We start from the raw sequence: 24,457 nt of genomic DNA on the forward strand, positions 1-24,457 counted from the left end.
ACTATTGCAACTGCTTCTTTCTAAATCTTCCTGCCTCTACTCTTCAACCTTTACAACTCATCCAGAACAGGACTGTGATGCGAGACTTGTCCTTGGCCTCAAGCCCAGGGATCGTATCTCTCCAGATCTGAAATATCTTCACTGGCTCCCTGTGGCTGCAAGCATCAAGTTCAAGACCCTCTGCATCGTCCACATGGCTTCCTGGGACCTGGCACCGCTCTACCTCCAACTTTCTCTTCCAAAACATCTTCCTTCTCGAGCTGTCCGCTCTTCCACCTCCAACTCTTTGAGGACCAGATGCGTCTCCAAGCAGAGAGTTGGGGGCAGATCTATCTCCTCGGCTGAGGCCTCCCTCTGGAACAGCCTCCCTGCCCCTCCCAAACTTGAGCGGAACCACCTCCGGTTCCGGAAGCAACTCAAGACCTTCCTTTTTCACTTCCGCTTTCTCTCTTCCTCTCCCCTACGGATGCACCTGACATCTCTACACACTGGTCACCTGGTCACCTTCCAAACCAGGGCGCCAGGCTCCTGCATGTCCAGTTGCCCTTGCACTGCCTCTGGGCTCCACAGCACTTAAGGGTCTGTATCTGCAACCCTACAGTCCCTTCTCTCTGCACTTATGAGCCACCCACTGGATAAACGTGTGAGTTAACTGCACCGCCGCCTTCCCCTACCCACTGGCACTTCTCCCCTTCCCTCTTCACCACATTAGCATGATCTGAATGACACAAGGCCTAGTAAGATCATCATTTTGTCCTCCCTTGTTTCCCCCTCCTTGTCTTGTCGCGCCTAGAAACACTTATGTACAAGTGCATTATAAATGCCTCATCATATCATATCATATCAAGCACTTTAATAACAGCAGGATAAGTGATTTTCCTCTGGGCCGAAAGTTCATTTTGAATAGTGCAACTCAATTGTCTCATATCAAAGGTGAGTGCGGCTCTAGTACAGTTAAAATTGACTGCTGTGTAAAGAGAACTCTAGGAACATCGAAATCAACCCATGAATAATTTTAAGGGCATTTAAAATGTTATTTCATTGTAAATCATGATGCATTTGTATGTTCTTGAAAGAGATCAGTCAGCAATACCTTCATGGAAACTGATGAGTCTCATAGTGTAGTATTGTGTTGTACGGTTGCTTGTTTGATACGCCGTGAGTTGTATTTATATTGAATTTGTATTGTAAGCTTTCTCTATTTTGTTTTTTATAAATAAAAATTGGCGTAAGGTTTATTTAACCCATAATGCCGAAGAAAAAGTAAAAAATCTTTTGAGCACAATCTTAACAAATGGGACTGGTGCGGGATCTATGTACACCTGTCAAAGCTGAAAGGGTATGAGGTTGTGTTGCATGTAGTACACCGACACAGGAAAATCCAGCCTTACTTGATGCTGTGCCCTGCCCCGGATGTAAGATCAACTTGCGGTAATGGCTGTTTTGGGCCCCGCACAAAGGTAGCACTAGAAGGCAGGTATTGCCGTATCTGTGGCATAGCGAGCAAGTATTGCTGTATATGTGGCAGAGCAGGCAGGTATTGCCGTATCTGTGGCATAGCAGGCAGGTATTGCCGGATCTGTGGCATAGCAGGCAGGTATTGCCGTATCTGTGGCATAGTAGGCAGGTATTGCCGTATCTGTGGCATAGTAGGCAGGTATTGCTGTATATGTGGCATAGCGGGCAGGTATTGCTGTATCTGTGGCATAGCAGGCAGGTATTGCCGTATCTGTGGCATAGCAGGCAGGTATTGCCGGATCTATGCCATAGTAGGCAGGTATTGCCGTATCTGTGGCATAGCAGGCAGGTATTGCCGTATCTGTGGCATAGCAGGCAGGTATTGCTGTATCTGTGGCATAGTAGGCAGGTATTGCTGTATCTGTGGCATAGCAGGCAGGTATTGCCGTATCTGTGGCATAGCAGGCAGGTATTGCCGGATCTATGCCATAGTAGGCAGGTATTGCCGTATCTGTGGCATAGCAGGCAGGTATTGCCGTATCTGTGGCATAGCAGGCAGGTATTGCTGTATCTGTGGCATAGCAGGCAGGTATTGCCGGATCTGTGGCATAGTAGGCAGGCATTGCCGGATCTATGCCATAGTAGGCAGGTATTGCCGTATCTGTGGCATAGCAGGCAGGTATTGCCGTATCTGTGGCATAGCGGGCAAGTATTGCCGTATATGTGGCATAGCAGGCAGGTATTGCCGGATCTGTGGCATAGCAGGCAGGTATTGCCGGATCTGTGGCATAGCAGGCAGGTATTGCCGTATCTGTGGCATAGTAGGCAGGTATTGCCGTATCTGTGGCATAGCAGGCAGGTATTGCCGTATCTGTGGCATAGCAGGCAGGTATTGCTGTATCTGTGGCATAGCAGGCAGGTATTGCCGGATCTGTGGCATAGTAGGCAGGTATTGCCGGATCTATGCCATAGTAGGCAGGTATTGCCGTATCTGTGGCATAGCAGGCAGGTATTGCCGTATCTGTGGCATAGCGGGCAAGTATTGCCGTATATGTGGCATAGCAGGCAGGTATTGCCGGATCTGTGGCATAGCAGGCAGGTATTGCCGGATCTGTGGCATAGCAGGCAGGTATTGCCGTATCTGTGGCATAGTAGGCAGGTATTGCTGTATATGTGGCATAGCGGGCAGGTATTGCTGGATCTATGCCATAGCAGGCAGGTATTGCCGTATCTGTGGCATAGCAGGAAAACTGGAATCTGCTAGACATGTACTAACACAATGTGCCATTTTGGAGCCTCTGTATGTGTGCATGCTGGGTATATTTGCCCACAGCTACACAGCAATTACTGCGCCTTCCTTCAGGGACTACTGTTTGAACTCGGTTTCCATTGCTGTGCAACTGGCTTTAATTATTTAGGGTATGGCAGCAGGTCAAAACTCTCCTGCCTGATTAAGGGTGCTGTTTTTCCTCTCCGGGGTAATAATAATAATGGGCCTCGACAATGGGTCTCAATGCTAGTATTAATGCTTGTATTATTACCATGAATTTTCCTTCAGACACCAGCTAGAAGGTCCCGGGTCTGTTTTCTTCTCCTGAATCTACCTTATCTTACATGCCTATTTTTATTTTTATCTTGATCTAATCTATGAATTGTAGTGCTGTGTGGAAGTTATTTGACCACGTATGTAGCATGTACTTTATTTCATGCCTCGCAATATATGTGGCATTTTATGATTAATAGTCTATGGGCCTCATTACGAGGTAGGAGGTAGCCATGGTGCTATTAGCACCAAGGCTTTCCCCCTTACCGTATACCGGATCCGGGTTCTCGGAATGGTACTTACCGGGTCATTCCAACCTTGGAGGTCCCAGTAAGTCCCCATTCTGAGAACCATTCCCCATTCCCATTTTGGCCCCCATAGGACTCAATGGGGAAGTAGCTAATAACGGTACCGCAATTTGCAGTACTGTTATTAGCTCTGAGGTCCCTTAGTGGGTCCCGTCCTTAACACCTGGGGACCCGGAATATGGGACCTCGGAATATGGAGCTAAGGGATTACCGGCACCCTTACCGGTGCCGGTAATCCCTTACCTCCTACCTCGTAATGAGGCCCTATGTGTTCTTATTTAGTCACTCATTATTGACTCTTCTATGAAGATACTAGCTATGGTATTACACACTACGGGGAAGTTTGTAATTAAGTATCGCATTGTAGTATTGTAATATTGTATTGTCCTGTATCGTATTTTACTGTATTGTATTTTACATCTTTCATTTTGTGTAAATGTCAAATTATGGACAAAGGGCCTCATTACACGGTAGGCGGTAAGGGGTTACTGGTACCGGTATTTTACCGATACCGGTAAATCCTTACCACCTTACTACGAGGTCCATTTGCGGGTTGGGGAATTTAACGCCTGCTTTTTGCAGGCGTTAAAAACCAACCCGCAAAGGGACCCAGGGTGCTAATTACGGTACCGCAATTTGCGGTGCCGTAATTAGCAGCTTCCCCTTTCCCATTATGCCCGATAGGGCAAAAATGGGAATGAGGAAGGGCAATGGTGGAAGGGGGAATTACCGCCCCGCCAACCTTGGAATGTGGCGGTAATTCCCCTTTCCACCAAGGCGGTGCCGGTATTTTACTGGCATGAACCATGGCGCTAATTGCGCCATGGTTCTACGCCTACCGTGTAATGAGGCCCTAAATCACAATAGACGTATTATTATAAAAGTAAAAAAAGATGTCTTCCCTCACCAGCACTTTTAGTTGTTGCAGTATGTCCACTGTCCATCCGTAGGCAGATCTAGAATGTCCTCCCCCACCTATTTGTGAGGTCAGAGAGAATGTTGCCATGGGTCGAGGGACAAATATGGTTCTTCAAGCAGTCAAGCCTCAAGGGGTCTCAAAATGGGTGGGCTATGGTGGCGCTCGCCTGCCTGGAGCGCTACTGGCCAATCGCACGTCTCTCCTATGGATCTAGGATGTCTCCTATCTAGCGTTTGACTTGCCCTGGATGCACCAACACACCAGCTCAATGATCAGTCCAGCCCTCTACTCATTCATGTCCCCATTTCCAGTCTTTCCCTTGTGCTTTCTGCTTGCCCAGCCCCCTACTCGTTCATGTCCCCATGTCCAGTCTTTCCCTTGTGCTTTCTGCTTGTCCAGCCCCCTACTCGTTCATGTCCCCATGTCCAGTCTTTCCCTTGTGCTTTCTGCTTGTCCAGCTCCCAACTCGTTCATGTCCCCATGTTCAGTCTTTCCCGTGTGCTTTCTGCTTGTCCAGCCCCCTACTCGTTCATGTCCCGATGTCCAGTCTTTCCCTTGTGCTCTCTGCTTGTCCAGCCCCCTACTCGTTCATGTCCCCATGTCCAGTCTTTCCCTTGTGCTCTCTGCTTGTCCAGCCCCCTACTCGTTCATGTCCCCATGTCCAGTCTTTCCCTTGTGCTTTCTGCTTGTCCAGCCCTCAAACTCGTTCATGTCCCCATGTCCAGTCTTTCCCTTGTGCTTTCTGCTTGTCCAGCCCCCTACTCGTTCATGTCCCCATGTCCCCAGTCTTTCCCTTGTGCTTTCTGCTTGTCCAGCCCCCTACTCTTTCATGTCCCCATGTCCAGTCTTTCCCTTGTGCTTTCTGCTTGTCCAGCCCCCTACTCGTTCATGTCCCCATGTCCAGTCTTTCCCTTGTGCTTTCTGCTTGTCCAGCCCCCTACTCGTTCATGTCCTCATGTCCAGTCTTTCCCTTGTGCTTTCTGCTTGTCCAGCCCCCAACTGGTTCATGTCCCCATGTCCAGTCTTTCCCTTGTGCTTTCTGCTTGTCCAGCCCCCTACTCGTCGAGTCTTTCCCTTGTGATTTCTGCTTGTCAAGCCCCCAACTCGTTCATGTCCCCATGTCCAGTCTTTCCCTTGTGCTTTCTGCTTGTCCAGCCCCCAACTCGTTCATGTCCCCATGTCCAGTCTTTCCCTTGTGCTTTCTGCTTGTCCAGCCCCCTACTCGTTCATGTCCCCATGTCCAGTCCTTCCCTTGTGCTTTCTGTTTGCTAACAGAAGACTCTTGTTGGAGGACACTTCATGATGGCTTTCTTTTCACAGACCAAGACACCATAGTTCAGGGATATCTTTGTTCTGGCAGCGCCTGTGCCACGTGGCTCAGCGGCACAAACAAATGGCCTCACCAACCTTACCATTGGTGGAAGTCAATGCAGCAAAGTCTTGGGGTTGTTGGTCCTCTTGCAGCTACCTGTGGGAATGCCCCTTACCGCATTCTCAGGCATGAGCCGCATGTGTGGTCACTGTACAGCACAGAGATGGGGCTTATCTGGCAAAGCTCGGACATAGCTGTGCCTGTCTCTTCTCTATGTTGGTCAGTGGTGTTTCTTTGAAGGTATTCTAAATGGCTCGTTTCACATTCAAACATTTTTGAGGCAGGCCTATTTTGCGTACCCTCACATTGGACAGCCATTTCTTCTGACGGGGCACTACCGCTTGCCACTTGGCACTCAGTCGTCACAATGTAGCGGAGGTCTGCATGGACACGGCTGGCGTTACCCCGGCATATGTTCTCGTCGTGAGTGGTGTATGCATGCACAAATGGCATGCCATCATGGTGGACTACCAGTCATTTCTGATGGCAGCCACGGGTCATCTCTGTAGATCCGCATGTAGTTCAAATGCAGATGTGCAGGGGCGATCTAAAACAAGATGGCGGCCACCACAGGTTCCTCTTTATAGCAAATAAAATATTTAACACGCAGACTTCCTTGTCATCTGTCTGTAGAACCATGGGCGTCTCATATGACGTGCCTACTTTTGTGTGACTCTGGCTTCTCAGTAAACAGGGTTGGGCCACAACCAAGGACGTACATCGCATCTCTATGGGACACCGTTACACTAGTACAGGAAGTGCCTGAACCATTGGTACTCTACCCTCGGAATGGAGTAGTGTGGATCCAAGATGGGGATTCAGCTGCGTTCAGTAACTCTATGACAATCATGGGCGTAATTTTTGGGGGGCCCGGGGATATTTGTCCCCCCCCCCAACTTTTATGGCACACCATTTTGTCCCCATTCATTTGGCTGGGGCACCTTTTCATCAGATGTCATGTCCCCTCCCAACATTTTTAGCAAAGTTATTCTACTCCTGACAATCATCCCTGAGGCTGACAGTTAATCTTCGGACAATTCATCGAGGCAGCGCGCACAAAATGGCTCGTGTGCACACGCGGATTCATGTTACTTTAATCGCCACATTTTTCGTCGCTGTGGTGTTTTCACCCCGCGCAACCCCCCCAGCCCCACGCCTCACCCACCACCTCCAAAACACCTACCCAAACACATAACACATATATAGAGAGATTTTTTAATCAGTAAAAACTTCCGGGGTGAAAAGTGCATCGGCGAAAATTGCGTCGATCAAAACACAGTAACCGGCACATGCACATATCAGATGTCTAAAATAGGGATGGAAACCTTATCCCTCTGGAAGATCCTGGTTCTTGTGCATGAAATTCCAAAATCATGGAAGTCCCTTACAGTATCTGCGTGGAAACACGTTGATAGGCGACGGAGCTTATCGGTTACCTACATGCACCATGTCTAGACGATCCCCACTGCAGACACCGCCGGATCCATGGAGAGATTATACGTCATCAATGTGAGCTATCATGGGTAATGTTTAAGGACTCCCACCTCGTGCTTGTGTAGTAATGTCGCTCTGTTTACTGGACATGTCATTACTGGCTCATAGACCACTTCTGTATCTAAGATAGGGATTCGCGTCTCGTCTTTATGGAGTACCGTCCCTTCCCCACTTCATCTCTACGTGCAGCCAATGGTTTAAGATAGGGGCATGCATCCCAACTAGTTGGATTATGAAACCTATATACCAAACAAAATTCCAGATCATTGCGGTGACCTGAATCATCTCTGCACGCACTACCATCGAGGTAAGCGAGGTACTCACGTTTCATCTTTATGGAGTGCCGTCCCTTCCCCACTTCATCTCTACGTGCAGCCAATGATATAAGATAGGGGCCATGCGTCCCAACTAGTTGGATTATGAAACCTATATACCAAAAGAAATCCAGATCATTGCGGTGACCCGAATCATCTCTGCACACACTACCATCAAGGTAAGCGAGGTACTCACGTCTCATCTTTATAGAGTAGCATCCATTCCCCACTGGAAATTCCAGGACCATTTGTGGGTCAGACATCATCTCTGCGCACCACCATCGATATAAAATAGGAACTCATGTGTCAATGGGATAGCTAACAGTACCTCTGTTCAAGGACCCTTGTGGGCTTGTACAACATTGGCATGCACTGCCGCTGGCGTAAGACCGGGAATCAACATCTCATATTGGTGGAATGTTCCTGCCCCTAGCCATTCCAGGAATTCTGAGGCTTCATACATCACCTCCTCACACAACCACTTGTGTAAAAGAGGGATTCACATCTCATCCTTGCGGAATACTGCCCCTCTCCCACTAGAAATTCCAGGACCATTTGTGGGTCACACATCATCTCTACCCCCCAGCATTGATTTAAAATAGTGATTCATGTCTCAAAGGGATTGATAACGATATCTCTGTTCAAGGACCCATTGGGGATTACACACCTTTTGTACAGACTACCATTGATATAAAGTAGGAATTCACGTCTCGATGGGATAGATAACAATGCCTCTGGTTAACGTCCCATTGGGGCATATACACCTTTTGTACAGACTACCATTGGTATAAGATAGGGACTCGCGTCTCGATGATATAGATAACGATCCCTCTGTTCAGGGACCCATTGGGGCGTATACACCTTTTGTACAGACTACCATTGGTATAAGATAGGGACTCGCGTCTCGATGATATAGATAACGATCCCTCTGTTTAAGGACCCATTGGGGCGTATACACCTTTTGTACAGACTACCATTGGTATAAGATAGTGACTCTCGTCTCGATAATATAGATACGATCCCTCTGTTTAAAGACCCATTGGGGCATATACACCTTTTGTACAGACTACCATTGATATAAGATAGGGATTCACGTCTCGATGGGATAGATAACAATGCCTCTGGTTAAGGACCCATTGGGGCGTATACACCTTTTGTCCGTACTACCATTGCTTTAGGATTTGGATTCATGCCTTCTCCTTGTGAAATTCGGTCCCTCTCTCTGGATCTTTGGGGGTTTACACATCATCGACATGCACTGCCATCATTGTAAGCTAGGTACTCGCATCGCATCTCTGTGGAATACCGTCCCCCGGCCACTAGAAATGCTTGGCTCATTCGTTGCTTCTGTAGACAGTTACTGATATATGGTAGGCTCTTGCGTCTCTTATTATAGATTGCAGTCAATCGACGGAGGGCCACACACTGTCTGCATGGAAGCCCACAGCACTTATGTAAGAAGCTGAAAGCATCCTGGTGTTCACATCATTCCTTGAGAATGTATTGATGTCTCCATTTTGACAGATGTTATTTATCACGCCGGTTGGCTGAGTTGCCTCTCACCGGGGTGGCTTGTCTGCAGAACATGTCTGTGTTCCTCCCCGGTGTCACATATTGAACAAATCAGGAGAGGTTCCTATGATGTTTCCACAGCGATGACATGGATCTCACACGTGAGTTTGTTGGGAGACCCTCGCCTCTTTACACACTGGCGGTGGCATGGGGTCCCAGGTCCAGCAGATACACCTGGAAGGGTGTCTCGAGCGTGGGATCAGTACTCACTGAGAAGTCCAGTCATGTTTTGGGGAATGATCTTGAATCCACAAGAAATCACACCCGCCGGAAGCATGCCGTGCATGATGTTCCGGATCTTGCTTGCCGGTGATAGGGCAGGTATTATGTGTTGGAACAATAACCCTGTTTTCTGTCTTTTTGTCTCCCCCCTTCCTCCTTTCCACCTTCCTGCCCCTGCCCCAGTCTCCTGGCAGCCCTGGCTTTGAGGTATGTACCTTCTTCACTCTGCCGCTTGGTGGCCCCCACCCGCAGGCATGCTGGCTGTACAGGGGGTGGGGGGGGCTTTCATCCCCATTCATTCATCTGCCTACACGGCCACATCCATTAGCATGTCAAGTGCCTGAGACAAGACAAAACACATGGTCTGCATGTTACTGGTTAGAACATGTGTATGTCCACTGCCACTTCAGAGCGCGTGGGGTAGGGGGATATAGCGCACTACGGGGATGTGAACCCCCCTTGTCACGTTTCAATTTTGAAGAGAACACTTGTCATTCAGGTATGTTCGGATGTGCCCCCTCGTCAGTATGAAAGCCCAGTCCACTGATGAGGATGCCGTGAGTAATGGATAAGTACTATGAAAAGTGTAGAGAAACCAGACAGCCTGTGAGCAAGACAAACAGCCCAAGCCTCACATCTGTAAACCTTCTTCTTCTTCTAAATCACCCAATGCGTGGGCGGACCCACACAGGCGCTTCCCCATCCAATAGGATGATGTGCACCCCACATCCAGCACGGTTTATATGGTACGTGGTTTTCAGACACTTTACTGTTAGGGTGAGTGCTGCGGCAAATGAAATGGGCAGAGAGCCCAGTGTGCCTTACTTGCTCAGAAGGGTTTCATGCTGGAATGACTAGCACAGACACATTTCACATATACAATTCTGTAGTCATTCTTCCCAGAATGCTCTTTGGTTTTATGCAAATTGCCGGGAAACCACATCTCTCTTTGCCACCCTGCCCTTTCTCATGGGTGATTTGTTCACAGAACGAAGTGGGTTTACCCACTGATTGAATTGTTTCCATACCGAGAGAGCGAGTGGTTCATTTACAAACCCCAGAGAAATGAACTTCTAAATGTAGGCTGTATGCAAAGCGTACCAGGAGAAACCATGCTGAGATGGCCCCGAGCGGCCTCATGGAGTACATTTCTGGTGAGGCGGAGCCCCTTTTAGGCCACTGATACCATTATTTAGGCTATTGCCAACATTAAGCCCACGCCCCCTTGATTTCACATCTGATTAAAAGCACGGGGTGCTGCACGGCAGCCCTTTGCACGGAAGCTTATGCTGTCATTAACATCAGGATTGGACGAAAATATCAAATAGTGTGCATTCGGTCTAGTAGAAAATACAACCAAGTGGTGATCGTAATTTTGTCATTCGATCTTTTGGTTTACGAATTTATAACGTACATCAATTAACATAATTTTAGGCCAGGAACAGCGCAGTCTAGCATAGAGACCCTACGTCTGCTCCACAGAGAGAGTGGTGCACTGTTATGGAGAGCCAGCTTTACCAGGAGAGCATGCCACAGAGAGGGCATCTTGGTACTAAGGCCCCCTCCAAAACTTCCTACTGGGTAGGGGGCCATCACGGGGTGTGGGGATTTCATATCCAAACCCGGAATCCCATTGGCTACCCTCAATTCCCAGAATTCCATTTTTATTGTGTCAACACCTCTTTCACCCTGGCAGCACGGCTAAAGTTGAGGGTACACTTTTTTCAGAGGGTGGACTCAGCCCCCCCCCAGCTAAAATGAGAAACATTAAAAGTCTTGCATGAACTTGTGAAGTAAAGCCGATCAGGGATCGAACCACAGTCGTCAGGTTTGTAGGGTATGCAGTGATAAAATTCCGGCAAAAATGTCGCCTTTACAAAAAATCATGCCAAAAATGCTGTGGTTTGCTGCTCTAAAGGTGTACCCCATTACACCATTTAAGCGGAGCAGGGGTTGCGGGGGTGTCCCCCGCTCCCAATAAATGCTATAATGGGTCCAGGGGTTGCGGGGGTGTCCCCCGCTCCCCTTAAATGGTATAATGGGTCCGGGGGTTGCGGGGGTGTCCCCACATCCTTTACATGGATTGCGGCGGCAAAACCACAGCCTTTTTGCCGCGATATTTTGTGTTCACGGCCATTTTTGCCACGATTTTAACACATGGAACCGTTTGTAGGCTGGACACTTCACCAGTGCACTATATAACCTGATGAAAAATAACAACAGCTAAAGGTGAAATGTCCCATTTCGGGACTGCACGTTCCAGGGAAAACATTTGTATTAGTTCTTGGAGTTTAAAACATGCACACCTTTTAACGTTTTCAAAAACATTATTAGAAGAAAATATCCTCTCTTGGTTTTGTGAGTGTGTTGATTTTATGAAAGGCAAATGCCCTTCGTCCTGTGAAATTTGGGTGGTAATGCAAAGTGAATTTAATGAAATGTGCATATTTCACCTTGATATGCTAATTTCTGGCAACGTCACATCCCATTGCGTTTGTTGATGAGTCCCCCACTTGTATTTCTAGGACTTGACCCCTGCCTGGCAGTGAGATCTAGTACCCCTTATAATATCCTCATGGATTGCAGATGTACAGCCTCGCACTGTGCAAAGGCAATTCACGCACTTGTTTGCGAGTGCGTCCCTAGATTCGGGACAATTTAGCAGCAGTTTGGGGACTTTGGGAAAAAATAGTCCCCCCCCATGCACCCCACATGCATATTGCTGGTTATCCTACCCTGCCCATGCTGTGCTCCAAGTCTGGATACTGTAATGAGTCCATGGGGTAACAATTGGGTTTTCCCTGGTCCTCCCTCATAGCTATTTTGCCGACCCGAAGATTACTGCGTGGTACGCAATCTACCGGCCTAGTGGACTTCTGGGGGGATGCAGACACCCTATGTTTCGGGGTACCTAGTTTAGGCAAGAAGGAACCAATATGGGTTATTGTCTGGGCCCCCTTTTCAAACAAATCACTTTTGGGCCCGATGCTCTCACTATTTGCACGGGCAGGTTCTGTAACCGCTAATTTAGTGCGCACTAAACTTGCGCCAGCAGTGTTGTTACGAGCCGCTAAATCCGATGGTTTTGCCTTTCCCATAGAACCCTCCGAACAAGTTGAAAGCTCTGCTCCTAAGAGGAGGAGGAATAGTTTTTTTTTCCGACAGGAAAAGATCGATTTAGAAAGACCGCTGCGTGACTGCATAGAGCGGTCTTTCTAAATCGATCTGTCACTCCCCTGCCTCACACGAGTGTGCGCAGGGGCTGGCAGGCTCTGTGAGCCTCCGTGAGTCATTGTGGGAGTGAGAGGTGAGTTTTTGTCTGTATGTGTCTGTGTGTGCGTATGTGTCTGTGTGCGTATGTGTGGGGAGTATGCGTGTGTTGAGGCGGGAAGGGGTGGTGGATGTGGAAATAGAGGGTTCGGGGGTTAAACCCCACGATTAACGAGAGAATCAGTTGGAGAGGGTGGGGGTATGGAAGGAGAGGGCAGTATGTACTATTTCCACATTTTAAAGACAACACAAAAATGGGCAAAAGAAATCAGTCTTTTTTGTGTTCGGGCTTTAAAATGCAGAAACATGACATAGAACCGTTCCCCGGGGGCCGTACTGCATTGGCACCCACTAGTCACAAGAACCCCTTCCCTTTCCTGATCAAGAGATGGTGTTACAGATAGTCTCTGCCTTTGGATAGGCAGCTGCAGAAGAGCGATAGTAGGGCCGGGGGCCCCGCTTGGCACATCCAAACTGCCCTCCGTGGTATACGTCTGGGCAATGTTGGGCGTGAGAGCACTAGTCTCTCTGAGGGTAGCAGCACAGCCAGTGTGTCCCCCGTCCCCATTTTCCATGCGCAGAACTGTAGCGCGATGTCGGCGGGCGACTGGGCTGCCTTGCATGACTTTATTCGGGATTGATGTGTCAATTTCTTCCTTAGTGCTATTTTTGATCATCCGTCTACTTCTGCAGAGTCCGAGTAAATCGGGGGTAGTAGGCCTAGGCAGGCCAGCTGGGACGCTGTTTCTTCCCCACTGGTGTTAGTGGGGTTGGTGGTCCCAATGGTAGAGGCGGGCCAGTTAAAAGTAATCGGGGCATCAGGTATTAGGTGTGGGGCATCAAGCGGGGCAAACATCATAAGATCATCTTTGGCGCCACCCAGTGCCTCACCAGTGTTGGGATGCACGTTCAGACCACCGCCCCTCCTAGACGATTTAGATTGCTAAAACTATATTAAATTACGGAAATGAGCATGGGATGGTGTAGGGGAGGGTGTGTGTTATATTTGGCGGGAGTAGGGAATCAGAAAAGGGGTACTTAATCAGTAGTGTGGCAATTGAATTATGTAAGCTATAGTCCGTATATATACACAACAGTCATAACACAAACTAACACTGCTTCTACGAGTAGGCTTGAATCCTCGCAGGCCATGTTTTCACAGAAATCAGTTATTCATGAGATAAATTTGCATACAAAGATTCCAGATGTATGCAAATTTCTTCTCATGAATATAAATGTGGGATATCCTGAAAACCCGTCAGGATCCGGCCTCAAGGCCTGGAGTTGGACAACCCTGAGTTAGGCCATTGAACTAATTAAGTGAAGGGTTGCAGTCTTGTACCAAGGTGGTATTCCTGTGAGTGAAGGCAGAGGTCTTAGGATGCCAAAACATGAGCCACGGTTCAAGGCATTATAGCCCCCCAGAATGACGGTTACTCTATTCTATTTACCAGATGTGCAGGGAACTGGGCTCTAAATCCTTTGTGAACTGGATGGATTAGTGAGATGTTAGGCTCACTCTTGGTGAGGGGAACTGATAAAGGGGGACAACAGAGAACAACATGATCTATGTTTTGTGCCAAGGAGAGCTAAGAATGTTGCCCATACAGTGGGGAGGGCATGATGGGGGCACCAACGTGGCTGGGATGAGAAAACGGTTGCTTTATCCGCAAGGACCAGGCTGACTTCGAAGAGTCCCACTGAGTTCATATTGATAACCAGGTGCAAGTCACGTGGTTAGGATTAAAGGTAGGGTGGTGCCAGTTGATGTTAACCAATTGCTCTACAGCATTCCATGATGGATGAGGACGTCACCCGTGTGTGGTGAAGATGAGCGAGAATACAACAACACCAATTGGAGAATGGGACATATTGTAATTGGTTGTTTATAACGCGCTTAATACCCAGAGGTTTCTAACCGCGGATCCGGTGTTCGAACCTGTGTTGCTCCGTGTCGTCTTGCTTCCAAGGTGAGTGCTTTGATTCTTAGCTATCCTCCCAAGCCTATATATGTACATATATAATCATTAGCATGTGTATAGGCGGTAGCCAATGAGAGTGGGGTTTTAACACTGTATATCAATTACGTCATGGTTGACAATTTGTGTTTATAACTTGAATCTTGTACGGAAGACATCGGGGAGCTCTGTGGCAGTGGACTTATAATACCCTGTCGTCTTTTCATTTTGTATATAAAATAAAACTCTCGTCTTTCTCAACTGTGGGGGCACCTAGTCTTTTTCCTTAGTGGGTTGTATTTTCTTGGTCTGATTGCTGTGAATTGCCCTACAATTGCTTTGGGCCAAAGTTCCTCTGGGGCATCTGGGGCTAGTGATTTACCCCGGGGCGTGGCTGCCATTATCATTACATCACCCATTATCAAACCTATTCAGTTTAATTTTAATTTTGCGCTTCACCATTACAAACTTTCGTTGGGATACTAAGGTCGGGGCAGGTGGAGTGGACAGAGCCATGGAGTGCAGATGTACAGTGATGGTGAGGGGCGCTCGTGTGATAGCTCCTTTTTTGATTATACCACACCTTGCTATGTGGGTGGGGGATGGCGTTTTAGAGCAATGCCCTTTTCAGTTTCCGTGCAGTCCAGCCTGCTCTCCCACTCCCCCAACCCACTCTGGCCTCTCACCTCATCCAGCTGCCGGTTCAGCCCGGGTAGTCGTTCTGCTCTGCCACGGAGTGCTGCCTCCACCCAACACCCTGCAGTGCCTAACACCCGCACCCTTGCCGCAGGCTTCACCCTGTGGATGCGGGACGGTCATTATGGTCCTGGGGGCGTGGCTTGAAGCAGTCAATGCGGAAATGCATCTGTTGGCCCCAGCAGTCCCCCACTGGAGCCCCTGACACCTGCGCCTTTGCCGTGGGCTTCACCCAATTGGTGTGCAACTGCATCTTTATGGCCCTGGGGGCGTGGCTTGACGCAGGAAAGGCTGGAAAGGATCCGATGTCCCCAGCAAGTCCCCCTCCAGCAGCCAACTCCTGCGCCCTTGCCTTGAAATTGTAATGTGCCAACAGGCAGACCAAACTGCATCAAAGTGAGAATGTCAGCTAGAAAACACCGGCAGAGCATCAACAAAATACACGCATCTGAAGGGCCTAAGGAAATAGCAGAGAATGGTGCATCACACGCAGGGCAACAGGCAACTGACTCCAAAGATGGGGAGCAGCCACTGCAAACCGTAACCCCTAAGCCCCCTCTGGTTTTGAACTTCGATTTCGGAATTCCTGCCAATAATAGTTACTGAGATCGCAAGCGGCGGCGTGGTTCATAGCGCTGGATCCGGGATTCCAAGTAGCTAGGCGCCTCACTGTGTAACAAATGAGCATCCCGACAAAGCACCTGGCGAACGCTCCTGCATTTAAACCAGGGTTGTCCAACTCCAGGCCTTGAGGGCCAGATCCATGCCGGATTTTCAGGATACCCCTCATTAATATGCATGAGTCACATTTGCATACAATGATTCTAAATGTATGCACATTTTCCTCATAATATTACTGATGGATAGCCTGAAAACCCATCAGGATTCCAGCCCTCGAGGCCTGGAGTTGGACAGCTCTGATTTAAACGGTGGGCCATTCAGCATTCATTCGCAGGGGAAATAGGTTTGAATCTTGCAAGCCCAAAAAGCAGGTGGATCAGTGCACTCTGCACTTTGTGGCGATGATGACGATGACGCTGGCACTCCATGGTCCCCAGACACCAGGCGTTGACAGAGTGCACTTCTGAATTGATGACAGAGCCAACCTCCCTGACGTGAACATCTTTACCCAAAGAGGGAAGGATAAAGTCATAAAGGTTGGAGTTTTAAAAAAAAATGGTTTGGTCACTTCTTCAATTTGGGGGGGGCCATGTCCAGATCTGACTGCCAAGAGATGCCAATATTCCTGATCTTCTTAATGTGAGATGAGAACAGTCCAAAAAGCGGCAGAGTTGGGGAGGCTTGAAGGCGAGACAGCAACCAATATTTAGGACCAGGGAGAATAACTTCTGTTTCACTTGGATTAAGCTGGAGGCCATTCTCCGGCATCCATTGCCACCCTTCATCCAAGCAACAACAAATGTTGCTAGGATCAGAGTCACCACTGCTGCCTCTAAGATACACCTGCGTGTCTTCTGCATAAGAAAACAAGCTTAGGTCTTGTGTAGCAACGATTGACAAACAAGGACAGTTCTAAATATTAAAGAGGACGGGTGTCCGTGTTGAGCCTTGAGGTACACCACAGCCCTCCACCGCTTTGGATCAAGAGAAAGAACCCAGACTGACCATTCGTGATCTCACCATCAAGAAGGATTGAAACCATCAGATGGGGTGCTTGGAAGCGCCCACTACACCAGCGAGGGGAGGGGGAAGACTCTTGTGATCCACCGCATTAAATGCCACCAAGACATCAAGCATTACCAGGTAGTTCAGCTTCCCCTGGTCATCGTTAGTGAGGATATCGTCCAAGACCGACAATGGGTCTGTCTCTATCCTATGATTTGGGTAAACCCAGGCTGAAAATCATCTAGTGGTGAGGTATTCTCATACAGATTATAGTTGGGGTGGTACCCTCTGTGTCCGGCTTTTTGAAAACCACGGAAAGGATTGCTAACGTTGGGTGTTGTACTTGTAGGGTCCAGGGTAGGCTTCTTGAGAAGCAGGGCAAGCACAGATGCTTTTCAAATCTGAGGAATGAAGCCTTCGGCGAGAGATTTATTCCGAAAATGTATCCTGAGGCTAGCAAATATCACTGCAAACGTTTGGCTGCCATGGCAAGGAAAGTATGTTCCCAATGATAAGGGGAGGCGTAACTTTTTAAACAATGGAAGGATATCCATTGGAAGTACTGTGTGAAAATGTAATGGGACAGAGAGCAACATCGCACACAGAAAAAGTAGTGCCTGCATTCTACCACTTTCCTGTGGTTTAAAGTGTTTGACTGAATCGCGGAAACCTTGGCAGTAAAATAGTAATTTAATGCATCACATTATTCCTGAGAAATCAGGGTGGGTGATTGGCCTCAAGTAGGTTTAAGAAGCACCTGGAAAAGGTTTGTAAAAAAGTATTTTGGCTTCAAAAATAGACTTCTAATTTGTACAAATATTTGATACCCTCACTAGGAGTTCATCTATGTTATCTTTTCCCCACAACTTGTCTGCCTTTTTAGCTAATTAAGGTCATAAGCCATGGAAAAGAAGGTTTACCAGCTCACACCTCTTGAAGTGCGGAACCGTGTCGCAGATCCGACTTAGGGCCGCCGAGAGGGAATTAAAGTCAGCCGAACATGAGGGTTGAAGGATCAATTGTAATCTTATTAAGTAAATCTTGCGCTGGAGTTGGTCGAGTGTTCCCTATTTTTTCTCACGGCTTTCGGAGCCGCGAGAGTGATATCATCATAAGATCGAAAGGGATGAATATTGATAAAGTGATCCGTTCCAGCCCCCACACAGCCAGCGAGGCCGACATTCAGTCAAGCACTTTACAGGTGGGCGACCTTGATCTTTTAATCCAAGGTCGTCTTTTTTAAGTACTGCAGCGTGGTCATCTGTTAGCCAGGTTTCAGTGATGAAAGGTCAGTCGGGTTGTTCTTTGCAAACACATTTTAAAGATCCATGCCGCGTTGTGATATGGGGAGAGCATGGACAAGAGCAGTTGGTTGCATGCCTGTGTTCTGTCTTTTGGTGGGTTTGAGGGGGCTCTTCCAGGTTATTGGACACCAGGGGAGTTTCTAACAAGTGTCCTGTTGTATGTTGGTTCGATCTTTGAAAAGGCTGAGAAGGCCCCTCTTAGGGCTGAGATTGTCGTCCTAGCTGGCGTGCAGGTTGGTATAAAGACAGTGTTTAGTGATGAACTGTGTGATCTTAGGAAATTTGACTTAAGGAAGAAGGGGGAAATGTTGGTGATGTCTTTGGATCGGGCTCTTCTGAAAGGCAAGGCTAGAGTAATTTAGGGCCTGCTTAAGCTTAGTGTAGGAAGGAGGGGTCATAGGGCTGTGGGCTAGATGTGCATGCAAAGGCGCCCAGTAATCAATATGTGGGTGCCCCAACCAGTGAGTAAGAGGCAGCACCTAGTCTTCCATCTGCATTAATCAAGGAGGAAGCTACAACAATCTGTAGATTAGAAATCAATAAATGGGGTGCACAAGTGGGAAAAGGGCCTGCACCGGCTACCCATGGGGATTTAGAGACACTGTATGCAACCAAGCAGCCTAAGGGGTCTGACGCTCAATGTATCAGCCATCACAAAGCAGCCTAAGGGGTCTGACACTCAATGTATCAGTCATCAGAAAGCAGCCTAAGAGGTCTGACGTTCAATGTATCAGCCATCTCAAAGCATGCACTATTCACAGAGCACTCTATGCAACCAAGCAGCCTAAGGGGTCTGACGCTCAATGTATCAGTCATCACAAAGCATGCACTAATCACAGAGCACTGTATGCAACCAAGCAGCCTAAGGGGTCTGACGCTCAATGTATCAGTCATCACAAAGCATGCACTAATCACAGAGCACTGTATGCAACCAAGCAGCCTAAGGGGCCTGACGCTCAATGTATCAGCCATCACAAAGCATGTACTAATCACAGAGCACTCTATGCAACCAAGCAGCCTAAGGGGTCTGACGCTCAATGTATCAGTCATCTCAAAGCATGCACTAATCACAGAGCACTGTATGCAACCAAGCAGCCTAAGGGGTCTGACGCTCAATGTATCAGCCATCACAAAGCATGCACTAATCACAGAGCACTGTATGCAACCAAGCAGCCTAAGGGGTCTGACGCTCAATGTATCAGCCATCACAAAGCATGCACTAATCACAGAGCACTCTATGCAACCAAGCAGCCTAAGGGGTCTGACGCTCAATGTATCAGCCATCACAAAGCATGCACTAATCACAGAGCACTGTATGCAACCAAGCAGCCTAAGGGGTCTGACGCTCAATGTATCAGTCATCACAAAGCATGCACTAATCACAGAGCACTCTATGCAACCAAGCAGCCTAAGGGGTCTGACGCTCAATGTATCAGCCATCTCAAAGCATGCACTAATCACAGAGCACTGTATGCAACCAAGCAGCCTAAGGGGTCTGACGCTCAATGTATCAGCCATCACAAAGCATGCACTAATCACAGAGCACTGTATGCAACCAAGCAGCCTAAGGGGTCTGACGCTCAATGTATCAGCCATCACAAAGCATGCACTAATCACAGAGCACTCTATGCAACCAAGCAGCCTAAGGGGTCTGACGCTCAATGTATCAGCCATCTCAAAGCATGCACTAATCACAGAGCACTGTATGCAACCAAGCAGCCTAAGGGGTCTGGCGCTCAATGTATCAGCCATCACAAAGCAGCCTAAGGGGTCTGACGCTCAATGTAGCAGCCATCACAAAGCAGCCTAAGGGGTCTGACACTCAATGTATCAGTCATCAGAAAGCAGCCTAAGGGGTCTGACGTTCAATGTATCAGCCATCTCAAAGCATGCACTAATCACAGAGCACTGTATGCAACCAAGCAGCCTAAGGGGTCTGACGCTCAATGTATCAGCCATCTCAAAGCATGCACTAATCACAGAGCACTGTATGCAACCAAGCAGCCTAAGGGGTCTGGCGCTCAATGTATCAGCCATCACAAAGCAGCCTAAGGGGTCTGACGCTCAATGTATCAGCCATCACAAAGGATGCCAGGAGCAATATAAATGACCCAGCAGTCAAGAAATCAATTAGCAGCCAATGGAAAGAAAATAACCTAATATCTTAATGGTGGATGCAATGATATATATGTGGGGTGCAAAAACTGCTCTGTGTGGGTCCGCTAAGGGATCCCACAATCAGCCAACAGTATATAAGGGATACAGCAATCAGTATGTCTTTATTATTTATTTATTTATTTATTTAGTTGTTATTTAGTTCTCAGAATTTATACAACTATCAACACATCAAATACAGATGACAATAAATATACTTAACATGTTAGGTAAGAAATACAGATATAATATTATGAAGGTTATACAAAACATAAAGACAGACATCATCAATCAACTGGTCATGTCATGCCATGTCATTAAAGTCCATTGCTGAATCAACATACATCATCTGAAGGACAACTCAATGGCCAATCAGTATATCAATAATCAGGCAGCTGGCCTCAACAATCAGGGAGCAGCAAGTGGGATTCAGCTATCAGTCTTTGAAAAATCAAACAGGGGGCTGCAACCACAAAGGAGCAGGACTGGGAATCAGCAATTGGCATAGCAACAATTCAACAGTGGGCTGGAACAAGCCAGGAGCAGCATCTGAGATTCTGCAATCAGCTTAACGACAATCCTGCAGTGGGCTGCAACAATCAAAGAGCAGCATCTGAGATTCTGCAATCAGCTTAACGACAATCCTGCAGTGGGCTGCAACAATCAAAGAGCAGCATCTGATATTCTGCAATCAGCATAACAACAATCCTGCAGTGGGCAGGAACAACCCAAGAGCAGCATCTAAGATTCTGAAATCAGCATTACAACATTTCTGCAGTGGGCTGCAACAATCAAGGAGCAGCATCTAAGATTCTGAAATCAGCATTACAACAATTCTGCAGTGGGCTGCAACAACGCAGGAGCAGCATCTGAGATTCTGCAATCAGCATAACAACAATCCTGCAGTGAGCTGCAACAATCAAAGAGCAGCATCTGATATTCTGCAATCAGCATAACAACAATCCTGCAGTGGGCTGGAACAAGCCAGGAGCAGCATCTGAGATTCTGCAATCAGCTTAACGACAATCCTGCAGTGGGCTGCAACAATCAAAGAGCAGCATCTGATATTCTGCAATCAGCATAACAACAATCCTGCAGTGGGCAGGAACAACCCAAGAGCAGCATCTAAGATTCTGAAATCAGCATTACAACATTTCTGCAGTGGGCTGCAACAATCAAGGAGCAGCATCTAAGATTCTGAAATCAGCATTACAACAATTCTGCAGTGGGCTGCAACAACGCAGGAGCAGCATCTGAGATTCTGCAATCAGCATAACAACAATCCTGCAGTGGGCTGCAACAATCAAAGAGCAGCATCTGATATTCTGCAATCAGCATAACAACAATCCTGCAGTGGGCTGGAACAAGCCAGGAGCAGCATCTGAGATTCTGCAATCAGCTTAACGACAATCCTGCAGTGGGCTGCAACAATCAAAGAGCAGCATCTGATATTCTGCAATCAGCATAACAACAATCCTGCAGTGGGCAGGAACAACCCAAGAGCAGCAACTAAGATTCTGAAATCAGCATTACAACATTTCTGCAGTGGGCTGCAACAATCAAGGAGCAGCATCTAAGATTCTGAAATCAGCATTACAACAATTCTGCAGTGGGCTGCAACAACCCAGGAGCAGCATCTGAGATTCTGCAATCAGCATAACAGCAATCCTGCAGTGGGCAGGAGCAGCAACTAAGATTCTGAAATCAGCATTACAACAATTCTGCAGTGGGCTGCAACAATCAAGGAGCAGCATCTAAGATTCTGAAATCGGCATTACAACAATCCTGCAGTGGGCAGGAACAACCCAGGAGCAGCAACTAAGATTCTGCAATCAACATTACAACAATTCTGCAGTGGGCTGCAACAATCCAGGAGCAGCAACTAAAATTCTGAAATCAGCATTACAACAATTCTGCAATGGGCTGCAACAACCCAGGAGCAGCATCTGAGATTCTGCAATCAGCATAACAACAATCCTGCAGTGGGCAGGAGCAGCAACTAAGATTCTGAAATCAGCATTACAACAATTCTGCAGTGGGCTGCAACAATCAAGGAGCAGCATCTAAGATTCTGAAATCAGCATTACAACAATTCTGCAGTGGGCTGCAACAACCCAGGAGCAGCATCTGAGATTCTGAAATCGCCTTAACAACAATCCTGCAGTGGGTTGGTCAAACCAGGAGCAGCAACTAAGATTCTGAAATCGGCATAACAACAATCCTGCAGTGGGCTGCAACAATCACGGAGCAGCAACTGGGATGCAATGGCCAGCATAGCAACATTCACACTTGGATGTAAGGACAGCACCTGACTCCTGAGACCACATGTCACAGTGTTGGAAAGCTGGGCAATCCTTGCAGAAGGTAAATGGAGTAGGTGTGTGTGTGGCTCAGTCTGCCAGGCCTCCCATTAGTGATTAATGAATGGATGTAAAGCAGCTCAGGAGCAGAATGTACAGCACAGGTCAGGTGAGCAAGGCCGGATGTACTCCACATCCTTCTACACGTTTCCCGGCCACACGGTGTCCTCAGTACATGGAATGGTGGAAAGCACGTGGACGTTCATTCAGTTTCCCAACACACAGATTAATCAGTGAGTCACTAGAGAGGCTTGTGTGACTGTGCGGTATCTGCACTTACACATGGGAGGGTTCAGGATGCCATGTGTGGCGCTGCCCCGTGTGGGACGCGCACGCGGCGGCGTGACATTGCACGTCGCCGCGTGCAGTTTAAATAAACGGGGTGTTCCCGGACGCAGCAGAGCGACCGGGGAGCCCAAACTAGATAGACGTGTGTCATGTGTGATGTGTCTAGTGTGGGGGCTCACGGGCACGCATGGGGGGCCAGGACACACCCCCAACAGTGGCAACGAGTGCAGACGGATGCCCGGGCCCGGCGGTGAAAGGCATTCTGAAATTTTTTCTCCATGATACGGAACGTTCGTGTTTCGTTTCACGCCGTGGCTGCGAGCCGTACACGCGGCTGGCGGCCATTTTGTTCATGAGGCCGTGGAACTTCATGTCATGATCTCTGCTTCCAAAAGATCAGGACTTGCCCGACCCCCTTGGAAGCAGACCCATAACCCCGGTTCCGAGTGCCAGCCAGTCCCAATTGGGACCTTTTGGAGCCTGTCCTGGCGCCAGTGGCACCAGGCTCATAAAGATGCCCAGTCCCCGCGCTGGAAGCGCCAGCCTCATAATGCTTGGGTGGACTTACCTGCAGCAGACCATGCTGCTTACTTACCTGCCAGTTGAACCCCTGATCCTCTTCTGTTTGGGACTACTTTTCCTGTTGGGTGGGGCAGGAGCCACTCCCTAGGTTCAGAACACTGGAACTCTTCTGGAAAGCAGGAACTCTTTTCTTAGGCGTGGCTGTGGAAGGAGACACCTAAGCACTACAGGAGGCTATTTAAACCACACCCGATGGATGAATCTTGCTTTGCGTTATTCTGCATTCTCTGCAGCAGAACGCTCATCGTGTCTTCTGCTTCTGATCCTGGGCCTAAGGGAACAAAGGCTTACCATCCTGGAATCCAGTCTTCAGCAGCACCTGTAAAGACAAAGAAAGAACAGGTTAGCACTACGGTCTTCAGTGGCAGCGCATCTCTTACCTGGTCCATCGGCTGTCAACAACGCCTCGCGCTGCATTCCGGCATCTGAAAGACAAAGGCTTACCTACTCTTCGCATGCTCCGGAGGTCTTCGCACTGCATTCCGGCATCTGAAAGACAAAAGCTTACCAGCTCTTCGCACGCTCCGGAGGCCTTCGGCGCTGCATCCCGCATCTGAAAGACAAAAGAAGGTGCGTTTAAAGACATTGGCCAACTTTATTACTCACGTGCCATTACTCCTTCCCACGCCGAATCCAGTGGGTATTCCAGCACCCTTCAGCTTCTCTAAAGCTCCGAACTTGTACCTGCAAGATAAAAGGGACAGTTAGTGCGCATCGTGAAGCAGGCTACAAGCGCTTACTTACGTGCTTCCAGGCGCTTCTATTCCTCACGTGGGTTCGATCCTCAACTCTCATCAGCCCGCCATCCGCCATCGCCCGAACCCTGCAAAACAAGAGATATCATTACAAAAGACTTTTAAGACATTTGAAGTGCCCAGAACTTACCGTTCGTGCAGTTAACGACGGACAGCAGTCCTCTGAGGTCAAGAGGCCTGCACCCTTATCCAGTGAAGAAACTGGTTACGGCACCCTGCCCCGAGGCAGATGGAGAGCTCGGCGTTCACTTACCTAAGGTGA

The 24,457-nt window shown here is 48.2% G+C and overlaps 1 protein-coding gene across 4 annotated transcripts in view; it reads left to right on the forward strand.

Moving 5' to 3' along the window:
* PRKD1 (protein kinase D1) overlaps positions 1-24,457 on the forward strand; it is a 1,050,331-nt gene that overhangs the window by 740,650 nt on the left and 285,224 nt on the right. For 2 of the 4 annotated variants that reach the window (XM_069638504.1, XM_069638507.1), the window contains one exon: positions 9,386-9,409. The exons of the other annotated variants lie outside the window; for them this stretch is intronic. In XM_069638504.1, the coding sequence (XP_069494605.1) occupies positions 9,386-9,409 (24 nt within the window). The remainder of the gene's footprint in view (positions 1-9,385; positions 9,410-24,457) is intronic. 4 annotated transcript variants of the gene reach the window in all.

This window comes from Ambystoma mexicanum, chromosome 14 (genome assembly GCF_040938575.1).
Source record: "Ambystoma mexicanum isolate Mex_15411 chromosome 14, UKY_AmexF1_1, whole genome shotgun sequence".
In the NCBI taxonomy this organism is placed as follows: domain Eukaryota; kingdom Metazoa; phylum Chordata; class Amphibia; order Caudata; family Ambystomatidae; genus Ambystoma; species Ambystoma mexicanum.